Below are 19155 nucleotides of genomic sequence, written 5' to 3'. Positions count from 1 at the left end.
TGGGAGATCGCCACTCTGGCGGAACAGCCGTACCAGGGCATGTCCAACGAGCAGGTCCTACGCTTCGTACTGAATGGGGGCACGTTGGGGAAGCCCACTAAATGCCCCGAGAGACTGTAAGTACCCCGGCTCCACCCTACCACCCCTAGTACACCCTCCATAGTCCCCTCTAACCCTCATTCCCATGCACCTTAAATACTCCCTCTGCTCCGTCTCTACTCCCTTCACTCCCACTTATCCCCGCCTACCCAATTACTGTATTACTCCAGACTCCCCCAACCTCATTATCCCTTCCTTCCCCTATAACTTACCCCCTTCCTGATTCTCTCTCATACTCACCCTCTCCCCTCTTCCTGTTGCCTCATCCTTCCCTCTTCCGCACTCCCTCCCACAGCAATCCCCCCAATCCATATCCTTCCTGAAACCCCCTTTCCTTCTCCACCACATCTCCACCCTAACCTATTCCTCCTCCGGCGTGGGAGATTTAAGGGAAAGCTAGGCAAGTTTTTTTTTTCCACATTGAGTGGTGAGTGCCTGAACACACTGCTAGGGGCGGTGGTGGACGGAGGTGCAACAGGGGTACTTAAGAAATTTTTAAGTAGGCATAAGAACCGGCAGGGAATGGATGGATACCGACCGTGTGCAGGCAAACCGGTTTGGTTTAATTTGTAATCAGAACCAGCACAGACAGGACGGGCCGAATGGCCTTCACTCTATCTGACCCCAGGAGTGCGTGATGGGACGGAGTGGAGGGAGTTTCGCTCTGTGTCAGATGCCGGGAGTATGTGATGGGACTAGGTGTCCGGATCTCCCCTCTCTATTTGATCCCGGGTGTGTGTGATGAGATGGTCCAGTGGTAGAACTGACTCCCTCTTTCCGTCCTCAGGCACGAACTGATGCAACTATGTTGGCAGCAGAGCCCGCGGTCGCGGCCGACTTTTTTGCAGATCTTGGAGCGGATGACAGACGCCATGCGGCCTAACTTCCGGGAGGTCTCGTTCTTCCACAGAGGCTCGGCACAGTTGCGGGACTCGGGCGGCTGCGGGACACCTCGCTTCCTGTCAGGAGCCAGCTCCTCGCCCTGCTCCTCGGGGCCCCGCACGCCACTCACTCAGTCTCCCGCCATCGCCGAGCGCAGCCGGGGGACCCACCCAGGCTACTGCCACCTGAACGGGAAGGCGGCCGGCGCGGAGACTGCCAGCACACTGTAGCCCAGGCTCGGGAACAGCCCATACCCGCAGCCTCTGGACTCTCCGCAGCCTCCGTTACCCCTGTCCGCTCGTTGGAAGCTCCACACACAACCAATAAACCTCCTCCTCCAGCCAGCCTGATGTCGTTGCATGTTCGGACCTAATCCAGGGGACACACCCGCTCCAGACTGAGGGTGTGCCCCCGGTACTGTGGGAGCGGCGGTATTGAGGAAGCATCATACTGTGGGGGTGGGGGGGGGGGAGCGATACTGAGGGAGGGAGAGAGATCGCACTGTTGGAGGGACAGTACTGGGTGAGTGTCACATTGTGGAAGAGCCAGTACCGAGGGAACTTCACCGTATGGGAAGGACCTTAGTGAGGGAGCGTTGCACTGTGGAAGGCAGCGGTACTGAGGGAGAGTCACACTGTGGGCAGGACAATACTGAGAGAACGTCGCACTCCGAAGGAGCAGTATTGAGGGAGGACCACACTGTAGGGAGTCGGTACTGAGGGAGCGTACACTGTGGGAAGTGCAGTACTGAGGGAGCGTCACATTGCGAAAGGAACGGCACTCAGGGAGCGGCGCGCAATGGAAGGGCGGTACTTATAATATTCACACTTTGGAGAGGTGGCAGTGACAGAGCATCACACTGGGACGATCAGTACTGAGGAAAGGTCACGGATGCGGGAGAGACGGTGGTGATGGACTCACCGTGGAAGGTACAGTACTTAATATTTAGTTATTGCAACAGTGACCACTGGGTGGCGATGTAGACCACGTTTCCAGTGCTGACAAACATCTGTTGCGCTGCCAGGTGTGTGTGTGTGTGTGTGTGTGTGTGTCCCCGAGGCCTGAGTGTGACAGCAATGTGTAATTTGTGTGAGGGACGTGTGTGGCGCATATGTCGTGTGTGTCAGGTCTGTGTGGCACGTGTGAGATCTAGTGTGACTTACGGTCAGAATCGGACAAGGGGTGCACACGAGGCTTCACAGCGGGCCTCCTGGGTACTCTTCCACCCACCGAGCTGAACCAAGAGCTCTACCTACTGACCCCCACCCTCCAACCCGCCTCCAAACACCTTGCTTCTGCACTTGGTGCCCACGCATCAGGAGCCTGAGGCTGAAGTGCGGCTAGAACTCTAGGAGCAGCCCTTTCAAATCATTAAACAGGAGCCCAAGGAATTCTGCAGAGGGGGAGATGGAGCGGGGATGGGACCTGTCACCCAGCGCCGAGCTCACCGCCCAGCCTGCGGCCCTGTGACAATGGGCTGGGTAGAGAATATCAGGGTGCCCCCTCCCTGGGTATCTCAGCCCGACCGCAACCCCTACCCTGACGCTGCCCGACTGCTGTAACCCGAATTATGCGACGAGTCAAGCAGCCGCTTTCGGGGCACGTCCTGGTTGTCCGTGGTCCCATTACCACTCGGGGCCCAGGCAGCATCCTGACCGCAGTGGAGAGGGGATGTCGGATGAAATGGGCTGTGTGAGGAACGGTGGGACGGAATGGGTGAGAGGTCAATGGGTGAGGAGAGTCGGGACAATGGGACACATCTCATTCACCTACGATCGCACAGCGTTCACGACCGCCCGGGTGAAGTACCTTGTGTCCTCAAAGCGCTTGACCCAGACCATGGCCGGTAAGTGACGCGGGGTTGCAGAAGCAACCTTCTCCAAAAGGCAGGGCCTTTCTAACACCTACAGGACTCTCACCTTCGGAAGTGCGGCTCCACCGTCTCAAGAAACTGCACATGGTCCGATACCGGGCAGCTGCTCGCTCGGCGCCCCAATCATTCCTCCTAAACACCCTCTCCCTCCACCACTAGCGAACCGTAGTTGTACTGTGCTCCTCTCAAAGCAGGCTCTTCTCCCATCCGTGACCAGGATAGGAGGTCCAGGGGACAAAAACCATCTGTCGTTTCCCCCTCCAAGCTCACTTCCTGGCTTCAGACCTCTACCTTTCCAGTCCTGATGAAGTTCCTCCGGCATTTTTTATGTGTTGCTCTGGATTTCCAGCACCTGCGGAACCTCTTGTGTCTAGGAACTCAACAGGCCAGGCAGAATCTGTGGGGAGGAATGAACAGTTGTGCTTTGGGCTGAGACCCTCCATCAGACTTGGAAAGGAAAGGGCAGAGGCCCGAATAAGAGGGTGAGGGAGGGGTGGAGGACAAGCTGGCATGTAATAGGTAAGACCATTACCGATGGGGTTGAAGTGAGAAGCTGGGAGGGGATAAGAGGTAAAGGACTGGAGGAGAAGGAAACTGATAGGAGAGGAGAATGGGCCATGGGAAAAAGAGGAGGATGTGTAGATGAGGAGTCGAGAAGGGGAGCCAGAACGGGGAATGAAAAAAAGACAGAAGGAGGAGGGGGGAGAAATTACCAGAAGTTAGAGAATTCGATGTTCATGTCATCAGGTTGGAGGCTACCCACACAGAAAATGAGGTATTGCTCCTCCAACCTGAGAGTGGCCTCATCGTTGCCGCAGAGGAGGCTATGGGCTATGTGACTAAACACAATGATGAAGGAAGAGCAGTAGATGTAGTGTATATGGATTTCAGCAAGGCATTTGATAAGGTACCCCATGCAAGGCTTATTGAGAAAGTAAGGAGGCATGGGATCCAAGGGGACATTGCTTTGTGGATCCGGAACTGGTTTGCCCACAGAAGGCAAAGAGTGGTTGTAGACGGTCATATTCTGCATGGAGGTTGGTCACGAGTGGAGTGCCTCAGGGATCTGTTCTGGGACCTTTACTCTTCGTGATTTTTATAAATGACCTGGATGAGGAAGTGGAGGGATGGGTTAGTAAGTTTGCTGATGACACAAAGGTTGGAGGTGTTGTGGATAGTGTGGAGGGCTGTCAGAGGTTACAGTGGGACATTGATAGGATGCAAAACTGGGCTGAGAAGTGGCAGATGGAGTTCAACCCAGATAAGTGTGAAGTGATACACACAAAATGCTGGTGGAACACAACAGGCCGGGAGTCCTGGCAAAGGGTCTTGGCCCAAAACGTCAACTGTACCTCTTCCTATAGATGCTGCCTGGTCTGCTGCATTCCACCAGCATTTTGTGTGTGTTGCTTGAATTTCCAGCATCTGCAGATTTCCTCGTGTTTAAGTGCAAAGCGATTCATTTTGGTAGGTCAAATATGATGGCAGAATATTCTATTAATGGTAAGAATCTTGGCAGTGTGGAGGATCAGAGGGATCTTGGGGTCTGAGTCCATAGACACCCAAAGCAGCTGCGCAGGTTGACTCTGTGGTTAAGCAGGCATATGGTGTATTGGCCTTCATCAACCATGGGATTGAGTTTAGGAGCCGAGAGGTAATGTTGCAGCTATATAGGACCCTGGTCAGACCCCACTTGGAGTACTGTGCTCAGTTCTGGTCGCCTCACTACTGGAAGGATGTGGAAACCATAGAAAGGGTGCAGAGGAGATTTACAAGGATGTTGCCTAGTTTGGGGAGCATGCCTTATGAGAATAGGTTGAGTGAATTTGGCCTTCTCTCCGTGGAGCGACAGAGGATGAGAGGTGACCTGATAGAGGTGTATAAGATAATGAGAGGCATTGATCGTGTGGATAGTCAGAGGCTTTTTCCCAGGTCTGAAATGGTTGCCATAAGAGGGCACAGCTTTAAGGAGCTGGGGAGTAGGTACAGAGGCGATGTCAGGGGTAAGTTTTTTATGAAGAGAGTGGTGAGTGCGTGGAATGGGCTGCCGGCAACGGTGGTGGAGGTGGATATGATAGGGTCTTTTAAGAGACTTTTGGATAGGTACATGGAGCTTAGAAAACTAGAAGGCTGCAGGTAAGCCTAGTAATTTCTAAGGTAGGGACATGTTCGGCATAACTTTGTGGGCTGAAGGGCCTGTATTGTGCTGTAGGTTTTCCATATTTCTATGTTGAAATGGGAAGGGAGATTGAAATTAAAATAGGTAACATGCTGTGTACCTCCTGCATTTTGTGTTTGTTGTGGAAGATTTTAAAGCATCTGCTGAATTTCCTCTGTTCACCATGTTCTCCTGCCCTGCAGTTGTTTCACCTGCTCCTTCACCATCGCTGGGTCCAAATCCCAGAAATCTCACTCACCCCAACCACACTGTCCTCACAGTCCATAGCAGTCCAAAGGAGGCAGCTCACCCCACCCTTGGGCAGTCAATGTGGGCCTTGTCTGTGCCCAGTGTTCGCTCTAATGACAACACAGGGGTGCTGAGGTTGTGGATACACCCGACCCCCACCCCACCCCCTCCCCCACCAACAACGTTGTGTGTCACCGTGACCACCTGTTCCACACAGATTCGTGGCTTACAAATCCTCCTTTCGTTGGTTTGTGTGATCGGAGGGAGGTAGGCAGAGAGGGAGGGAGGGGGAGCAAGAAAGAGAGAAAGGGAGAGGGGAGAGATAGGCAGAGACAGAGAGAGAGAGAGAGAGAAGCAGAGAGGGATAGACCAGAGAGAGATAGCAGAAAGAGAGAGAGAGACCAAGACAGAGAGAAAGAGGCCAAGGGAGAGAGAGGAACCAGAAAAGAGGAAGAGGCAGAGAGAGAGATGAGCAGAGATAAAGAGAGAGAGATATAGACAGAGAAAGAGAGAGAGATAGGCAAAGGGAGAGAATGAAGAGAGAGAGAGATGGACGACAGAGATAGGCGGAGGGGAAGAGATGGACAGAGAGAGAGAGGGTAAAGGGAGATAAAGAGAAGGAGAGGTAGACACAGGGAGAGATAGGTAGAAAGAGAGATGTGGATAGGCAGAGAGAGAGAGAGATAGGCAAAGAAAGAGAAAAGCAAAGAGAGAGGGAGACAGACAGAGAGGGGGAACAGAGAAATAGGCAGAGAGAGAAAGGCAGAGAAAGGGAAAGGGAGAAATAGGTAGAGAGGGATAGAAAGAGGGGGACAGAGAGATAGAAAGTGATAGACAGAGATAGAGAGAGAAGCAAAGAGAGAGACAGGCAGAGAGAGACAGGGAGAAGAGGGAGAGAGGGAACAGAGAGGAAAAGGCAGAGAGAGGAAAAGTTAGGAAGAGAGCAAGAAAAACAGTTAGTCAGAGAGAAAAAGGCAGGGGGAGAGAGAAGGGGAGATGGCAGAGAGAGAGAGAGACAGAGGGAGGGGAGGGAGGGTTGTGGGAGAGTGAGAGGGAGAGGCAGAAACTGGGAGAGAGAGGCAGAAAGAAAGAAACAGGCAGAGAGAGAAGGAGATAGGGAAAGACTGACACAGAGAGAGTGATAGGCAGAGAGATAGACAGAGAGGTAGACAGAGGGATAGGCAGACAGAGAGGGAAAGACTGAGAGATAGGCAGAGAATTGGGGAGAGATAGATAGAGAGAGAAAGAAATAAACACAGAGAGATAATCAGAGAGAGGTAAACAGAGTGAAAGAGAGAGAGAAAGATAAGCAAAGTGAGACAGAGGGAGAAAGAGAGAGAGAGATGGAAGGGGGGTCAGAGAGAGGGAGAGACAGAGGGGGGGAGAGATAGGCAGAGAGAGAGAGAGAGAGGCAGAGCGTGAGTAGAGAGTGTGTGTGGCAGAGAAAGGGAGAGATGGAGAGAGATAGAGAGAGTGATGGAGAGGGAGAGAGACAGGGCAGAGAAAGCAGGATGATACTGGAGGTTGGGTAACTGGTATTAAATAGTTAAATGAAAGCTCAATTAATGATAAAAACGTCATTCACACACTCACCCCTCACACTGTCACATACTCTCCACTGTCATGCACTCTCATTCTCTCACACTGTCACACACCCACTCTCACACTATCACACATTCTCACACCCACTGTCACACTCTCTTACAGTCATACCGTTACACCCTCTCACTCTCTCTTACTTTCACACACTCTCACTGTCACACAGTCTCACTCTCTCACACACAGTTACACACCCACACTTTCTCATACACAATCACATTACATATATAATACCCTCTCTCACACTCTTGCAGTTGGACTGCACCTGGAGTATTGTGCTGCTTTGGAGTACTGTACAGTTTTGAAATACAGGTATTGTACAGTTTGGGAGTATTGTACAGCTTTGAAGTACTGTACGGTTTGTGAGTATTGCACAGTCCTGTTACTGGAAAGACTGTGTGAAGTCTGAGTAAGTGCGGGAGAGATTTACAAGGGTGCTGCCTGGACTAGAGGACCTGAGTTGCTCCCTGGGGCACAAGTAAACGAGGGGTAACCTTGTAGACATTTATGAAATCGTGAGGGGAATGGATAAGGTGGGTGGTCAGGTTTTCTCCAGGGTCAGGAATCCCAAATGAGGAGGCATAGATACAAGCTAAGAGGGAAGAGATTTAAAAGTGATCTGAGAGGCAACTTCTTTGCACAAAGGGTAGTGAGGATCTGGAACGAGCTGCCAGAGGAGGTGGTCGAGGTGAGTACAACTGCAACGTTGAAGAGGCACTTGAACAGCTATGGACGGAGGCATTTGGAGGGTGATGGATCGAACGTGGGTAACTGGGACTAGAAGGAAGGATGCTGGAGTCAGCAAGGACCTGTGGGGCTGAAAGGTCTGTTTCTATGCTGTATTGCTGTACCTCTGTCACACGAACAGTCATCCATTCATCCCCTCCCCCCACCACCACACACACAGCCATTCTCTCCACCCAGCAATGCCAAGGCTCAGTCACTGAGTTCATTCAAAAAGAAAGAGAATAGAGTTCAGGAAGAATGGGAAAGAAAGTAGCTCTGTGTGATTGATTGTGTGTGTGTGTGTGTGTGTGTGTTGTGTTGCTTTGACCCTAGCATCTGTGGATTATCTTGTGTATGTGTGGTGTGTGTGTGTGTGTGTGTATGTTTGTGTGTGTGTGTGTGGTGTGTGTGTGTGTGTGTGTGTGTGTGTGTGTGTGTTGTGTTGCTTTGACCCTAGCATCTGTGGATTATCTTGTGTATGTGTGGTGTGTGTGTGTGTGTGTGTGTGTGTGTGTATGTTTGTGTGTGTGTGTGTGGTGTGTGTGTGTGTGTGTGTGTGTGTGTATGTGTTTGTGTGTGTGTAGTGGGGATGGACAGCAGATGGAGAGGTTGAATGCTGGAAGGAGGGAGAGAGATAAAATGAGAGAGATGGCCACAGATAGCGAGAGAGAGAGCTACAGAGAGGTAGAGATGTAGAGATACAGAGAGAAACAAGGTTGGATATAGAGATACAGAAATAGTGAGAAAGAGGGAGGGATAAAGAGGAGAACAGTGAAAGAAAAACTGCAGGGGAGAGAGAAAGAGAGGAATGATGGAGAGAGAGGGAGATAAAGATTGAGTAATCAGGACTGACAGAGAAACATTAGAGAAGAGAGGTGGAGAGAGAAAGGGCGAGAGCGAGAGAGAGAGAGAGAGAGATTCAGTGAGATATAGGGAGAGACATTATGAGAGAGAGAGAGACAAGTAGAGCACTGTGTATTTCACTATCCAGACAACATGCTAATGGCCAGGGGTTATTTGAATTGGCAAGGGAATGTTTAGCTTTGACTGATGTTCTACTCTGATACCCACTTACAAACAGTGTAAACAACGAACACTGCTCCCAGCTTTCTATGTTATTGATCTTCCTGTGAGCTTGGCTCTCTATCTTGGACAGCTGCCTCCTTATTCACCCTCACATCTTCTCCCCCTCCCTCTGCCCACACCTGGGCTCCCCACTCCTGCTGCATCCCTACCCTCCTCCCTGCTGTATGTGAGGATTGTGAGGAATGTGAGGAAATGCTCGTTTCCCCCACCCCCCACACTTTGTCAGTACCCCTCAGGCTCTCCAGCGCTCAGACTATGAGCAGTCTTGGGCCCCTTATGTAAGAAAGGATATTCCGACATTTAAGAGGGTCCAGAAGAGGTTCACAAGAATCATCCCAGAAATTAAATAATATATGAAGAGCATTTGATGCTCTGGGACAGTACTCGCTGAAGTATAGAAGAATTAGTGGGGGAGGAACCTCATTAAAACCTACCAAATAGTGAAAGGCCTGGATAGAGTGGATGTGGAGAAGATGTTTCCAATAGTGGGAGAGTCTAGGACCAGAGAGCACAGCCTCAGAATAGAAGGGTGTCCCTTTAAAACCCAGATGAGGAGGGATTTCTTTAGCCAGAGGATGGTGAATCTGTGGAATTCATTGCCTCAGATAACTGTAGAGACCAAGCAGAAGAGAAGGGTTGAGAGGGAAAATAAATCAGTCACGATGGAACGATGGGCCAAATGGCCTAATTCTGCCTCGACGTCTTATGGTCTTGTGGAAGACGGTGGTGAGGTGCTGGGTGATGTCCTCCCTGCTCCAAACAAAACATCCCCCTACCCCTCCTCCACCATCGTTCCCAGGGGGTGGGGCTCAGAGACTGATCATTCCCTACAAAGCCACTTCCAGCAGCACCAACGCCACCAACCTTCGTTACACAATAGCATAGCAGTTACTGTAATGCTTTACAGCATCACCAATCGGGGTTCAATTCTGCTGACGTCTGTAAGGAGTTTGTACGTTCTCCCTATGACAGCGTGGGTTTCCTCCGGGTGCTCTGGTTTCCTCCCACATTCAAAGATGTACGGGTTAGTAGGTTACTTGGGTATAATTAGGCTGCGCAGGTTTGTTGGGCCAGAAGGGCCTGTAACCAGATAACTAAATAAAATAAGAATAGGAATAATAAAACAAATCTGTAATCTTATTGGCACTGGAGTTCAGAACCCCCGGGTCCTGAAACCTGGAGACAGTGACAGTGGCAGCGTATACCCTCCTCTGCCAACCCTTTCACTGGAAGGCTCTGCTAACAGTCCGGCTGAGACTGGCAGAGGTCCAGGCTCAGGCAAACTTTCCGCCAACATTTCCCGAACCCGGCAAAGCTTTTACGTCTGGGCAGTGAGCAGGAGTCGGAATGAAAGCTGGCTGGGCCCTGGGGAAGAGGCTGTAATGTATGCTAATGACTGCACCTGCCTGTCCATTACAACAGCCCCAGAGGAGCCCCTCGGCTCCACTTATCGGGGGAGCTAATGCGAGCCTCAGAGTGCGAGGAATTGATCGGGAGGCGTGGGAGGCTGTGTGAACCACTTCACTGCCTCACCATCCGTAAACCTGCCTCAGTCCCTCTCTGGGAATGTGGATCGCCCCGGGACAACACTTCCTATGGGGCTGCAAGGCCCTCCAAGTCCCGCCAGCACACTGTGATGCCCAAAGGCAATGCTGGTCTGGAGACTCCCCACACCAGCTGACCATGAACCCCAGTGTGGTTACCCCGATACTTGGGACATTGGTTGACAGATGCCCACCCACCCAAGGGACTGGTGGCTCTGCTAGGCTGCCATTTCAGAAAGGCAACGGATTAGCCAGTATGTTGGCACAGGAGATGGACAATGGGCTGGTGACTCAAACAGCCAACGAGCTGGAACTGTAGATAGTCATGGATTGGGGTTAGAAATATGGCCAAATGAGCTGAAGGCAATCAGTTGGTAGTTCATTTGACCAATGAGGTGAAGTTCCTGCTGATTGATTGGTAGTTCAGATGACCAATGGGGTGAAGCTTAGGTGGCCAATTACTGGTAGTTCAGAAGACCAGTTGATTGAAGCTTTAGATGGCCAGTTGATTGGCGATTCAGATGGCCAATGGGGTGAAGCTTTAGCTGGCCAGCTGATTGGTAATTCAGACAGCCAATGGGTGAAGCTTTAGCTGGCCAGTTGATTGGTAATTCAGATGGCCAATGGGGTGAAGCTTTAGCTGGCCAATTGATTGGTAATTCAGATGGCCAATGGGGTGAAACTTTAGCTGGCCAGTTGACTGGTAATTCAGATCACCAGCGGGGCTGACGTTTTGCATGCCTCATGTGTTGCCAAACCAGATCCACTCATGTATTTGATAACAACAGTGAAGAGTGATGTTGGGAGACAGGAAGGCACAATTCTCCAGGCAGCAGGGAGAACCTTTAATACACTCAGTGCATGCAACAGAAACAAGAAATAACACTCGGCTCAGTCACAGGGCCTCTGGGTGGTCCCACTGCCCACCTACAGTCAGTGTCAGCTGTGTACCAGGCACCACTTGAAGACACAGGCTTGGATATTATGGAGTCAATGATATTCATGGGGAGATATTCAGGGTGCATATATTAACCGTCCTTATCTACAGTCCAGATCCGCATGCAGTCTGCAACAACAGAGTCCTCTTGTGAGGGGAGACAGACCCCTCCTCCCCTCAGTCGCGCAGAGCGTCCACACAACCGTGGACCTCACTGCAATACGTCGAGGTAAAGCGGCGGCGATCTGACCAGCTGCTGCAGACGGTCGTGGATCTCCTTGATGGACAGCCTCTGCTGTGGGTCTCTGGTCCAGCAGCCCCGCATGATGGCATACACCTCCCGGGGGCAGCCACGTGGGCACTCCAGCACCCGACCCTGCGTGATGCACTCGATGGCCTGTGGAGTACAACGCTGAGGGTTAAACTGGGAATCCGCTCTCCTCAGCCCATCCCTCCCCGCCCTAACGTCCCGACATCCCAACATCCCATCAATGGCCTGCTAGCATTGGTGGGATTGGGGATTAATGCTGGCAACTAAAAGGGTTCCACTCTCCCCAGGTTCCTAAGGGTTGTCATGGCTGGGAGGGGTGTGTGGTGGGGATAGGATCCCACTACTTATTAAATGTTCCCAATAGCATGTGTCTCAAATGGCCTCAAGTCTGTCTCCTGGGCTTCATGTGTGGTTTAGCTACTAAGTCCACTGGAATCTTTTCTACTGACAGGGGTAGGTCACTGGCGCCTTAAAACCAGTCACTTCAGTCAGCCGTGGTTGGCAGCTCATCTAGGAGAAGATTAAACTCTGATTTCAAACCTCCACTGCCTTGTGGCTATACCCACTCATGGGTAAGGTTTAGTAGCTAACCCCGGGGAAATATCCGGAGCTGGAATCCCTTTGACAGTCCTATGTTGAGTTCAATGCTGACTGAAAACTTCTGGTGCCACACTGCACTGGTCTCTGCTGTTCCTTTGGATTCATCAGCTGCGTGGAGAGGGGGAGCCTGCTGTAGGGGCAACAGTTTGCTCTCCATATCGCACTGCCCTGGCTTGCGTAAAAGATAGGAGGCAACATCCATGGTCGATCCTGATCCACGGAGGCCTCAACAACAACTCTCCCCGACCCTCCTCTCCCCACCCTCCAAACCTCTCACAGATGGCATACTGTTATCATACACTCACAGCAGCACAGCATTTTCCAGCCCCAGTCACCCTGGTTCAATTCTCGCCACTGTATGTGAGTAGTTTCTCCGTGACCGTGAGGGCTTCTTCCAGCTGCAACAATTTCACCCCGAGGCAGTTTTCTCCTCTCCGCAGACACTGCCTGGCCTACTGGGTTCCTCCAGCATTCTGTGTGGGCTGCTCTGGATTTCCAGCATCTGCAGAATCTCATGTTTATGCAGAGGAGCTTCCTCTAGCAGCTCAGCAGCCTAGCAGCTTGCGTAATGTTATTACAGCACCAGTAACCCGCGTTCAATTCCGCCACTGACTGTAAGGAGTTTGTACGTTCTCTCTGTGACCGTGTCAGTTTCCTCCAGGTGCTCCAGTTTCCTCCACGCTCCAAAGACATATCGACGGGCTTTTAGGATAACTGGTCACACGTGTGTAAGGGCCTGTTACTGTGCTGCACCTCTAAATAAAAATAAATTCCCCGGCAGGTTCTGGGGAATCTGTGATGGCAGATAGGATTCCCTGAGGCACAAAGTAAACCATTGGTGCTAAGGACTTGGCCGGTCAGGCAGTGGGTCTGTGGCGGCTGAGGGACATTGCAGATCGGATCCTGGTTCAGGGCCACCGCCTGGAATATCAACCTGCACAGATGCTGCCTGACCCGCTCAGTTCTCGAGCCCCATTTCCCGGCGATGGCTGCAGTCTCTCATCAGCTGGCAGTGAGAGAAGTAGCTGAGATAGGAACAGCTATGAGGGATGTGGAGAGAGTTCTTCCCCTTACGCAGCTCCCCCCCACCCCATCTTCCCTTTCTCTCTGAACTTCTTTCTCCCACCCCTCCCATTCTCTTTTTCTCCACATCACTCTCACACTCCTCTTTGCCACCTCCTCTCTCTCCTGCTCCACTCTCTTTACCCCGCCTCCCCCTCTGTGCTCTGCCTCTTTCTCCATCCCTTCGCACCCTACTCCAGGGGGCAGGGGTTGAAAGTAAAAGGGTAGCAGAGTGAGGGGAGGATGGGGATTGGGTGGTCACTCAGTGAGAGGTGTGGGGTGGAAGGTGCAGAAACCCCATCCCACACTGTAAAGGGACAGGGAAGGGCCCTTACCTCCAAGGTGTGTGAGGGGAGACCCGGCTCTACACAGCGAAAACAAGATGGATGGCTCTGTAATCAGGAGAGTGGGGCGGGGGGGGGGGGGCGCAGTTCCAGGATTTGGACTCCGGGATTGTGGGAGTACCCGTGGGTGGTGGTGCTCTGGTGACCCCCTTTGGGGGTGGTGTCGGGTTGGGGAGGGGTTGTTAGAGTAACCCAGGCGAGTTTGTAGAGAGCACACCGCAGCCTCTGTGTACCTCTGGGGGAGGGAAGGGGTGTGCACTGTCCGGGACGGTGCCGAGAATCCAAAGATCCTGCATCAGCAGAGAGTGGATCAAACCCCTGGCCACATTAAATCCACAGATTGCAAATCCGATTAAAGGCAGGGAGCTGAAACTGTGCTGAGCACAGCAGAGAGGAACGGTTAATGGAGTCGTTCCCCATCACCAAACCGGGTCAGGTTACACTCTGATTGGCTGCCTGCTGCCTCAGCAACTACCCCCGCCTGCAGGAACAGTGGGCAGCAACGCAGTGGAAGGGAGGGAGGGAGGGAGGAGGGAGAGGGAGATGAGGGAGGGGAGAGGGAGAGAGTGGAGGGAGAGGCAGATGAGGAAGGGGAGAGGGGGATGAGGTAGGAGGGAGAGGGAGATGAGGGAGAGAGGGGAGGGGAAGGAGGGGGATGAGGGGAGGGGGAGGAGGGAGAGGGAGGCAGGAGGGAGAGGGGAAGGGAAGGCGAAGGTGAAGGGGAAGGTGAGGGGGAGGGGGGAGGGGGAGGGGAAGATGAGGTGGAAGAGGGTTGGAGGCAGAGAGCAGAAGGGGAGGTGAAGAAGAGGAGAAGGTGAGGGGATGGAGGACGGGGATGGAAGGGGGCAGGATGGGAGGGGAGAGGAGGGACAAGGGTGAGGGGCAGGGAGGCAGGAGGGAGAGGGGATGGCAGGAGGTGTGGGACGAGGGGAGAGGGAGGAGGGGGTGAAGAAGGGAAGGGGGAAGGAGGGTGAAGGGGAGGGGAAAGGGGGAGATGAGGCGGGGTAGGAAGAGGTGGGAGTTTGAGGAGAAGGAGAGGGAATGTGAGAGGAGTGAGGGGGAAGTGAGAGGGAGGGGAGGTAGGAGTGAAGTGAGAGGAGAGGTAGGAGTGAAGTGAGAGGGGTGGAAGCAGGGAGAGGAGAAGACAAATTGTTAAGCCAAGGGATATTGGGGTCCAAGTCCATAGCTCTCTGAAAGTGGCTACACAGGGTGACAGGGTGGTAAAGAGGGCGTATGGCACTGAGTTCAGAAGTCAGGAAATGATGTTAAACCTTTACTAAACTCTAGCTGGGCTGCAACTGGAGTACTGTGTTCACTTCTGGTTGCCCCATTCTAGGAAGGACATCGAGGCTTTGGACAGGATGCAGAAGAGTTTCACCAGGATGTTGCCTGGATTAATGAGCGATTGGATTAATGTGTTCTCTGGCTGAAGAAAGACCTGTCGGAGGTTTATAAGGTTATGAGAGACATAGGTAGAGTATTCCCGGAATTGATATGTCTAAGAGCAGAGGGCATGCATTTAAGTTCAAAGGAGATGTTTTTCACACAGAATGGTGGGTATGTGGGACATGGAGGTGGATACGACAGAAACATCAGGAAGCTCTCAATCACACTGATAGGCAGAGAATGGAAGAATATGGGCATTGTGTAGGCAGAAAGGGTTAGTTTAGTTGGGCATTTGATTACAAATCTATTTGGCACAACATTGTGTTCCTGTGCTGGTCTGTGTCCTGTGTTTGATGGTCTGAACGTAAAACATAGAACAGCAGAGGCCCTTCAGTTCAGCACAGTGCCGACCTTTTAACCTACTCCAAGATCAATCTAACCCTCCCTCCCTCCCTCATGGCCATCCATTTTTCCTTTATTAATGTGCCTAAGAGTCTCTTCAATGCCCCTAATGTATTTGCCTGTTCTACCATCCCTGGCAGGTCGTTCCACACTCACCACTCTGTGCAAACAATCTACCTCTGACGTGTCTCTTGTACTTTCCTCCAAATACCTTAAAATGATGCCCCCTCATATTAGCCATTCCTGCCCTGGGAAAAAGTCTCTGAGTGTCCACTCGATCTATTCCCAACATCTTGCACATCTTTGTCAAGTCACCTCTCACTTTCCTACACATCAAGGAGAAAAGTCCTAGCTCGCTCAAACTTTCCTCATAAGCTATGCCCTCCAGTCCAGGCAGCAGCCTGGCAAATCTCCTCTGCAACCTCCCGAAAGCTTCCACATCCTTCCTATAATGAGGCGACCAGAACTGAACACAATTCTCCAAATGTGGTCTAACGAGGGTTTTGTACAGCAGCAACGTTACCTTTTGAACTCAATCCCATGATTAATGAAGGCCAACACACATACAGGTTCCCAACCATCCTTTCAACTTGCACGGTGACTTTGAGTGATCTACAGATGTGAACCCCAAGATCCCTCTGTTCCCCACACTGCCAGGAATCCAGCCAATCACCCTGTATTCTGCCTTCAAATTTGTCTTTCTAAAGCGAATCACATCACACTTTTGAACTCCATCTGCCACCTGCTCCCATCACCTTGTGTCCTGTAACAGATTTTCTGTATCCTGTATTCCTGCCCCTCCTGCTGGCCCCAGCGGGCCATGGCGTGGACCCACCTCAGTGTTGGACAGCTGGTACCAGGGCTGCTTGCCGTAGGTGAAGATCTCCCACAGCACCACACCGAAGCTCCAGATGTCGCTCTCCGCCGTGAACTTGCGGTACATGATGCTCTCAGGGGGCATCCAGCGGATAGGCAGCATGGTGCGACCTCCGACCTGGGCATGAGAGAGTCAAGGGTCAGAGAGCAGGCCTCCTCCCACTTCCCACACAGCCTCACTCCTAACTCACCCAGCACACCTCCCACAACTCCCTCCTCACTCTCCCACTCCCCTCATTGCCCACTCCGGTGTAAAGGAGGATCCCACGAACAGCCGGGGCTAGGATGGGAGGGTTTCTCAGTTCTACTGACCACAGGGAGCTTGTACACCACCACACCCCATCCATCAGTCACCAGTTCAGGACCTAGATCAGTGCTGAGGAGCTGAGTCCTCAGGATGGGACATTTCAGACACCTTCTGCGAGCGTGTGGTGGGACGGTGTGGAGGGAGTTTCACTCTGTGACTGACCCCAAGGAGTGTGTGATGGGAGCGTGTGGAGGGGGCTTCACTCTGTGTCTGACCCCAGGGGTGTGTGATGGGACGGTGTGGAGGGGGCTGCATTCTGTGTCTGACCCCAGGAGTGTGTGATGGGACCGCGTGGAGGGGGCTTCATTCTGTATATGACCCCAGGGGTGTGTGGTGGGACGGTGTAGGGAGACCTGTGTAAAAAAACAACAGCAGATGCCAGAAATAGAATCACAAATCTGAAATATAAAGGAGGAAGTGTTGGAATACTCAGCTGGTCAGACAGCAGCGGTGGAGAGAGGAATGGGGTTCTGGTTTCAGGCTTGTGTGTCTCTGTCAAAGGGAGCTGTTCCTGTGGGAATTGAGCGGACGTTCCGGGAACACTCACCCTGTAGTAGTCCGTGCTGTAGATATCCCGGGACATGCCGAAATCCCCAATCTTCACCACCATGCCCTCCCCGACTAGGCAGTTGCGGGTGGCGAGGTCGCGGTGGACAAAGTGTAGCGAGGCGAGGTAGACCATGCCCGCAGCGATTTGCTGGGCGATGTGCAGGAGCTGGGGCATTTTCAACGGTCCCAGTGTCTGCTCGCTGCCACCCACCAGCATCGGGGCGTCGGGACCCTGGCATCTACACAGGGTAGGAGAGGCAGGTGAGGTTGGGGCCCAACCCGTCCCTTACTGCCCATATTCCCCAGAGTTTGCAGTCAAACTCCTCCCATAACCAGTCCACCATCATGAGGGCCATGGTAGCACTGTGGCTACTGCAGCCTGGGGCTTCACAGTTCAGAGTTCAATTCCGGCATCGTCTGTACCTTCTCCCCAAGGCCACGTGGGTTTCCTCCGGGTTCGGTTTTCTCCCACACTCCAAAGGCGTACCGGTTAGTTGGTTAATTGGTTGTTGTAAATTGTCCCGCGATTAGGCTAGTGTTAAATCGGTGGGTTGCTGGGCAGCACAGGTTGTTGGCCTGTTCCGCACTGTATCTCTAAATAAATTAAACAAAATGTAGCCCCCTTCCTTATCCCAACTATGATACCCTTTCTCCATCCTCATAATCCTTCACCATTGCAACTGCACATCCAAACCTAGCAACCCCTTTCCATCCTCCACCCCCTCCCAGAGAAGCTCATCAGCTCTATGTGAGCTCCTCCCCATAATGCTGCCCCTTCATAACCCCTTCTTTATGCCCATAATTGCTCCCCAATCTACCCATCCTCTCTCTATCTCTGTAAACACCGTAAACCCATCTAGCAACTAAACCCCTCCCTGTCTCTGCAACCGCATCTGGCCCCCACACCCCTCCCTCCAGAATATCCCCTCTACCCTCTGCCCTCTGCCTGGGGACAGCACGCTGCCAGCTGTGACTCTCCAGCACGGGTGGATGTTCCTCATACAACAGGGAAAGTGAAGATTTAAGTAACAAAGCTTTCATTGTTAACATTGGAACCTGTTGCTGTTGTGTTTGATGTTTCCTTATGTGGTTGCTGTTTTGTGCATGTTTGTTTGTTTGTTGCTGTGGGCGCTGTATCATGGAAGCCTGCCAGTTGGACGTCTTGTCTCATGCGGAGCCTGGCATTAGGCCTAGAGTTTCTGCAGCTGCCGTCCCTGGGGGGGCCCCTCGAACTTCGTGTTTATTGCTGTGGAGACTTGCTCCCCAATCTGAATCCTCTCCCAGTTGATATCCCTGACGGCTGGACAGGAGGGAACTGTCCTGTCCAGTCCACTCTGTCTCACCGTCTCACCCTAACCACAGGCTCGAGGGGACAGGCTGTTAGTCAGCTGAGTTACCCAGACGTGCTGTCCCAATTGAAACACTCTTCCCATGTTCTGTATTTCGGGATTTATCCCAGTGTTTATGGTCCCAGAGGGTCACAGAAACAGGCCCTTTGTTCTTTAGAGTCCATGTCTGTCATCACTACCCACTTCTACTGATCCCATCGACTACAACTCAGTCTGTACTCTTCTCTGCCTCGGACATCCCAAAGAGTTGTGGACACAGCTCAGCACATCAGAACCAGCCTCCCCTCCATCGACTCTGTCTACACCTCACTGTGTCAGTAAAGTAGCCAGTCTACTCAAAGACCCCACCCACTCTGTATGTTCTTTCTTCAGCCCTCTCAATGGACAAAAGCCTGAAAGCACGTACCACAGGATTAAGGACAGCTTCCATCCCACTGTTGTAAGACTATTGATTGGACCTCTTGGCCACACAATTTACCTGTTATGATCTTGCACTTTATGGTTTACCTGCATTGCACTTTTTCGGTACACTCGATTCTGCATTGTAATTGTTTTCCTTGTGCTGCCTCAATGCACTGTGTAATGATTTGACCTGTATGAACAGCATGCAAGACACTGTACAGGTGACAATAATAAATTAATACCATTAACTCTTAAATGATGTGAGTCTCCACCTCTACCACCGCCTTGGGCAGTGTATTCCAGATAATCCCCACTCCGCCCCCCTCCCCAGGAGAGGACAACCCCCTGGACCCCTCTGACCTCCAACTGTTCAATCTAAACTCATGCTGGCAGTTCGCTCTGTGGGGAAGCATTTTCCACCATCCACACTATCAACACCCCTCACTCTTTCTTT

At 52.1% G+C, this 19155-nt stretch overlaps 1 protein-coding gene across 1 annotated transcript in view; it reads right to left on the bottom strand.

Annotated features, from left to right (window-relative positions):
• Positions 1–11074: 11074 nt before the first annotated feature.
• LOC140207374 (high affinity nerve growth factor receptor-like) overlaps positions 11075–19155 on the bottom strand; it is a 39581-nt gene continuing 31500 nt past the window's right edge. The window contains exons 13-15 of the mRNA XM_072275919.1: positions 16949–17189; positions 16054–16212; positions 11075–11550 (exon numbers count right to left, since the gene is read on the bottom strand). Coding sequence (XP_072132020.1) covers positions 11365–11550; positions 16054–16212; positions 16949–17189 — 586 coding nt within the window. The 3' untranslated portion in view covers positions 11075–11364. The remainder of the gene's footprint in view (positions 11551–16053; positions 16213–16948; positions 17190–19155) is intronic.

This window comes from Mobula birostris, chromosome 2 (assembly GCF_030028105.1).
Source record: "Mobula birostris isolate sMobBir1 chromosome 2, sMobBir1.hap1, whole genome shotgun sequence".
Taxonomy (NCBI): domain Eukaryota; kingdom Metazoa; phylum Chordata; class Chondrichthyes; order Myliobatiformes; family Myliobatidae; genus Mobula; species Mobula birostris.
The sequence above is the reverse complement of the archived record's forward strand: the minus strand, read 5'-3'. Positions and strand labels throughout refer to the sequence as shown.